Here is a 5,889-nt window from a genome sequence, read left to right on the forward strand (position 1 = left end):
CAGTGAGCGCGGGGGGGGGTGGCAGGCAGGGGGAAAGCTAGCGGTACTTCAGGGAAAGGACCGAATTCCTGCCGGGGTTGTCTGGTGGTTTAAACTAAACTCCCCGAGAAACTCTTGGAACCGGGTGGGTTCTTTGCCGTGTGTAACAGAGAGTGGGGTTTTTTAATATGCATAACGTGACCTTAATTTACCTGGTATGTATGAAACACAGCTGTTGCTTTGTTCACCTTCACGGGAATGCTGCCACAGTGTGTAAGGACCGTAAGCAGCAGGTAAGCGTTCCAACGCTATAAAGCAGTCAGTGAGGATGCAAAATTAGATCGGTGCACCCGGGTTTCAGAGATCGCAGGATTTTCTGAAACCTATAGAGGAGACTTCTCTCTGTGAGCGTGTGTGAACGGTAGGAAATAAAAACTGCTGGAATAACGGGTAGGATCACAAAGGTACCCTGGTGGTAAGTGTATAACAGAGTTATGCGTTCAAAAATTACATAAAGTTGGTCTCTGACTCTTGAACTGCAATTTTATTGTTTTAGGTCGCTAGAGGGATGGAGAATGCTGCGACCGAACTTAAAAGTAAAGCCAAACCTCACCCTACTGGCAAAAGGGCTGCTTTGGAAGAAATAGGGAATAAAGTTCCAACAAGAGGTACCCGTATAGCTAAGGTAAGGGAGCATTTGAAATCTGTCTATAAGGAAAAGATGGATTACTAGTTCTGTACTAACGGTAACTGTTCCACTACAGAAGACAGAATGCTCCAAAGCATCCGTGAAGTCTACGAAGGGACCTAGTAAGGTGACAAATGCAATTGCACCACCCAAACCTCCAGCTCCTGTCAATCAAGCATGTAAAGAACCGGATCTTCCAAAGGTAGGAAGTAATGATACTGTTCTGATTCTTAAGTTGGATTGTACCTTGGAGCTCTAACTTCAGAGTAGTTTATCCGTAGATGTGTCTTATTTCCCTGCTGAAAAAGCAAAGCTTCTGTACTGAAGTTTTGGTGTAACGCATGTTGTGCTTAAAGGCTAACATTAAAATGGCAGGACTAGCAGTTGAAGTACTGGATGAAATTTCTGTGTTAGCTGGCAAGTACTAGAAGGTCTTCTGGCTGTCTGTATGGCATCTCGGTGGAAGCTTGCTGAGCCAGAACGCAAGCTCACTTTCAACTTCTTTTGTATTAGTAAATGTGGAAACAAAGGATCTTTGCAGCTTAAATAGTAGATATGTAAGCGTTGTGACCTGTTCCTCAGGTTGCGTCTCCTGTCTCTATGGATGTGTCGATGCAAGAGGAGAATTTGTGCCAAGCTTTCTCCGATGTGTTGCTCAACAATGTGGAAGACATTGATGCTGAAGACTGTGAGAATCCCCAGCTGTGTAGCGACTACGTAAAAGATATCTATCTGTATCTGCGGGATCTTGAGGTATGACATGCTGAGGCTGCGCTTCTGCGGTATAGTGTTAATCCTGTTGCTCACACAACTCTCTTCCAACAGCTGCAGCAGGCAGTCCGCCCGCATTACCTGGACGGGAAGACGATCAATGGGCGTATGCGTGCGATTTTAATTGACTGGCTTGTCCAGGTCCACTCAAGATTCCAGCTTTTGCAGGAAACACTGTATATGTGTGTTGCGGTTCTGGATCGCTTCTTACAAGTAAGATGTTTTTCAGCTTGTTTGGTTTAGAAGATTTGTTCAATGACTTTGGTTTTAAAGGAGTTTAGGATTTATCCCTTCTTTATAAATCTAAAAATCTATGAAATCTGCTCTTTGAGTAAGAGCTCTGTATAATGTAGCATCTTAACTGACACTTCAGTCCTCTGAGCCTGCCATTACAGGGATGCTTCTGACTCAAAGTAGAAAGTCTCATTTACGTTATAAGAATGAATACTGTTCATACAGCTTTTTTAAATAGATTCCAATTTGTCAGTTTATCTAGAGTTTGACATTTTGGGGCCTGCTTTTTTTAAAATCCTGTATTGTAGGATCATCCAGTACCTCGTAACAGGCTTCAGCTGGTGGGTGTAACAGCACTGCTTCTCGCCTCAAAATATGAAGAGATGCTGTGTCCTGACATCGCAGACTTCGTTTACATTACTGACAATGCCTACACCACTGAAGAAGTTAGAGCAATGGAGATTATGATTCTTAAAGAGTTAAACTTTGATTTGGGACGGCCTCTTCCAATTCATTTCTTAAGAAGAGCATCAAAAGCTGGGGAGGTGGGTACTTGTCCTCATTATCTAGAACTTTCCTGTATTTGTAAAGTCTATTGGGATTGCTTCTGCCATTTGTATCATGTGATCTTACTTGCTTTCTGCTTACATGCTGGATCCAGTAATATTCAGCTGTGAAACTCCACCACATACAACATCACTGTGGCAGCCAGCAACAGTTCAGAGTTGCATTTACTGGGGCCTGTGTTCAGTCTCAGTGGCAGTAATTCTGCAGTTAAGCTGAACGTACCTAGAGCAGAACCCCTGCTTTTAGAGTAATTGTCTGTTGGGTGATCAGGGTGTTCCCTAGTAAAAGGGGAGCAATGTTGCATAATTTTCAGATGCAAAATTATATTATTTAAGAATCAAAAGACTATGAGCTGACCCTTTTTCCCCACCTCAGTGGTTAAACTCAAGTGAACTGCCACACTTGACGCCACTTGAAGTGGGCGTCAGTTACACCTCAACAGACCACTAGGTCACTCTTGAAGCTGGCTGACTGCCTTAATAAGGGCCTCCTTAAGCCATCTCACACTTCCTTCTGCCCAGTGTATTACAGAGGGAGCACTTGCACCTATAGTTGGGCACAGCAGTGCCTGATACTGCAGTTTTCTGTTAAGATCCCTCCCTTGGCTTTGTGTCTAAATTCCAAATGGCTGCTAGACTAGACTGGTTGGGATGCTGTCTCCATTCTGAGATGAGTGCCTGTTGGAGGGTATGGTCCCTAGACCTTAACAGATGTTGCTGATTATTTTTATCATTTAATTCAGGCTTGTTTACTGTATTTGTTATTACAATAAGGTGAGGTGTAACCTTGTGCATTAACAAACTCTCAATCTGGTAGGCTGATGCTAAGCAACATACACTAGCAAAATACCTGATGGAGCTGACACTGATAGACTACGACATGGTTCACCACCGCCCTTCTGAGATCGCAGCTGCTGCGTTATGCTTGTCCCAAAAGGTTCTGGGACATAACGAATGGGTAAGTATTTTGATCGAACTCGTTAGGAGTTTTAGTGCAGGAAGAAAAAGGAGTATGCTCCCTATCTTTTTCTATGTGAACACTGGTATGAAAGGATTTTTCTCTTGCAAGTATCGAGTGACAGGCGGCTATACTCTAAAGGCAGATTTTTTTACAGTTCTCACAGTACGCGTAGAGGGCTGTGAACAGCGAACTGTAATTCAACTAGTGGTTAGCTACTCTTGCAAGGGTTGCCTCTCTTACCCTCTGTGCAGGGTAGAAATGTGGCCCGTGGCATTGATGTTCCCAGGCTTTTACTGCACACCAGAAGTTATTCTGGGTCTGTTGCCTAAACTGAGGACAGTATTGCAGTTCCCAGCACTCATGGCTAGCATGTGACGCTCAAGGCGTTTGCTACCTGAGGTGACTGTGCCTTGGGCAGCAATCCCCACTCCCTGCATCTCAAATTTCATACCGTTACACTGCAGGGTACAAAGCAGCAGTACTACACTGGGTATACAGAAGACAGTCTTGTGATGACTATGAAACACATGGCCAAGAACGTGGTCAAAGTAAATGAGAAGTTAACAAAATACACTGTAAGTACAACTAATTAAATCTTCTTTTTGTTGTTTTAGAAGTAACTTTGCTGCATGTTGTGGCTCTTTAAGCAACTCTTCTTTGTTATCTTAAAGCACAGGCTAGTCTGACAAGCCTTGAGAGGATGTTGCATTAGTACCAATTTCTAAACATCTTAGACATGCTGTGGTCTTGCGGCTTTGCAAGCACTTCTAACCTTGTTTGTTTGTTTGTTTGTTTTCCAAGCAGTCAGGCTGTTTGACCCAGAATTATCTGCCTGAACTTGAATACTGTATGTGGAAATACTCTATAACACTGTTCCTGTACCTCCGCAGGTTATAAAGAACAAGTACGCGAGTAGCAAACTCCTGGCGATCAGCACAATCCCTCAGTTGAGCAGCAAGGTAATCAAGGACCTGGCGGCGTCACTCTTGTGAGACCCCCAGCGAGGCAGCCGAGCCCCGATTCTATCTGCACTTTGTCCTCATCTGCATACGGAGGTGAAACTACTGTTCCCTTGTACATAGTATTCCAGCCTCACCAGCCACGCCAGACTCGCTTGGAAGGTTACGTTTTAAACTTGTTTTGTAGTACAACTCTACCTAGAAATAAAGCTCCTCTCTTTGGTTTTTGAAAAAAACCCCAGAAGTACTGAGTGTGACTCCTTAAGGCGCTACCTGTACCCATCTGCAGCCTCCTGTCCGAGCAGGACATCTGACCAAATAGGTGATGGATACAACTTGAAGTTGATATGGATCGTTATTCTCGGTGGTTGTTTCCAGTTGGAATCTGCAGGCTTTTATAGTGGATTATATTTAGGAACATGTCTACACTCAGAGGAGCGCGCAGGAGACAGCTCGTCTTGGTGCAACGTTAAAGAATACTAACCATGTTCTTTATTTCAGTGCCTTGTCCCAAAGGAGTTTCTTCTTGTGTGGTTTGTTCCCTTCAGGTTCAGGGAGGTAGGCTGGCTGTTAACAGATACTAGCCTTGTAAATCTTTGTGTTGAGGTGAATGTAAGACGACGTGTTCTCTATGTACCTAACCAAAGGGACCTAAGTTAGGAAAATTCTAAGTCTGCTGTGTGCAGGGGCTGTAGGTGTGGAGCTACAGGGATGAGACCTTTTGAACCAGCTTAGCTCTTAAAATCTGCTTCATTTGGACCAAAAAAAAAACCCTCCCACATAGCTTTTCATTGCCTGTTCACTCAGCCTCCCCCTTGCTGATAACCCTCTGCACCTGGGAGAATACAGTGAAACCCACCCTAAGTATATTCTTCCTTATCACTTAATGTTTTGCTTTCCTTTGTTTCTACTAACTGTAGGTGTCTGTGCTCAAGGAATACAGCCATGTAAGTAAGGCAACTTTTCTGCCTCGCATCTCATTTAGCCTAGTTGTTAACTCTAGTCCTGTACAGGTAACACTGTTACAGGCCCTTAGGTATTCTCTAACGTAGACTGAACTCGTTATCTCCCTTCTCCCTCTCTCTCAAATGTGCTGGCTCTGGCATAGAGGCAAGAACCCAGTACTAAAAAAACTGGCCCAGACCCCTGTGTGAAGGATGTTGAACCTACTCGTTTTTTCAAGCAGGAGAATCCTCTCCCATAAAGTAAGCCCACAGCTTACTGCAAATGGTCTTTGGAGACACGTGCTTGATGTCTTGTGTGTATGTTTCACCCCTGGGCTGAGGCCCCTGTTTCTAGCTTCCCAGAACAGCTTCCACAGTCAGCCATGTCCTAATGGAGATGGAGTTTAAGTGTGCCTACATTAGGCCTGGGTGGTGGTTTAGGAAGAAGGGGGTTCAAGACTTTTAGCTGTATCTTGAAGCTTATGCAACTACATAATATCAACATACACATGTTTTTTTCAGCTGCTCTTAAAACCAAACCCTGATGCACAGTACTTCAGCTGGGCATGGTGAAAATGGTTTGGTTTGGAGCAAAAGAAGGGGATTTTTTTCTTTAGAAATCAGCGCAGTGAAATCCTATAATGTTTTGAAGGGATCTGTTTGTGTACATCACTGAAAACAAACTGCACAGAAACAGACCTGCTCAGCTAACTGCTGCTTGTGTTTTATTTTATGGAGGTTCAGAAGACAGAGCATGAATGCTGGTAACCGTATGGCGAGCAACAGC

General features: G+C 43.9%; 1 protein-coding gene across 1 annotated transcript; it reads left to right on the forward strand.

The window, feature by feature from the left end:
• Positions 1–547: 547 nt before the first annotated feature.
• CCNB2 (cyclin B2) lies at positions 548–4,191 on the forward strand. The gene is made up of 8 exons (XM_010159849.1): positions 548–664; positions 744–869; positions 1,250–1,420; positions 1,493–1,651; positions 1,981–2,217; positions 3,056–3,196; positions 3,664–3,774; positions 4,090–4,191. Exons 1-8 carry the CDS (start codon positions 548–550, stop codon positions 4,189–4,191), a joined length of 1,164 nt encoding a protein of 387 aa, XP_010158151.1.
• The last annotated feature ends 1,698 nt before the right edge of the window (positions 4,192–5,889 follow it).

This window comes from Eurypyga helias, unplaced genomic scaffold, assembly GCF_000690775.1.
Source record: "Eurypyga helias isolate BGI_N326 unplaced genomic scaffold, ASM69077v1 Scaffold36409, whole genome shotgun sequence".
Taxonomy (NCBI): Eukaryota; Metazoa; Chordata; class Aves; order Eurypygiformes; family Eurypygidae; genus Eurypyga; species Eurypyga helias.

What these genes read in the sequence shown, in the direction of transcription:
- CCNB2 (XM_010159849.1), top strand. Translation starts at nt 548, where the DNA reads ATGGAGAATGCTGCGACCGAACTTAAAAGTAAAGCCAAACCTCACCCT. An exon ending in GAGCATCAAAAGCTGGGGAG is followed by an intron (nt 2,218 to 3,055) that starts GTGGGTACTTGT and finishes TCAATCTGGTAG; the next exon opens with GCTGATGCTAAGCAACATAC. An exon ending in TTCTGGGACATAACGAATGG is followed by an intron (nt 3,197 to 3,663) that starts GTAAGTATTTTG and finishes GTTACACTGCAG; the next exon opens with GGTACAAAGCAGCAGTACTA.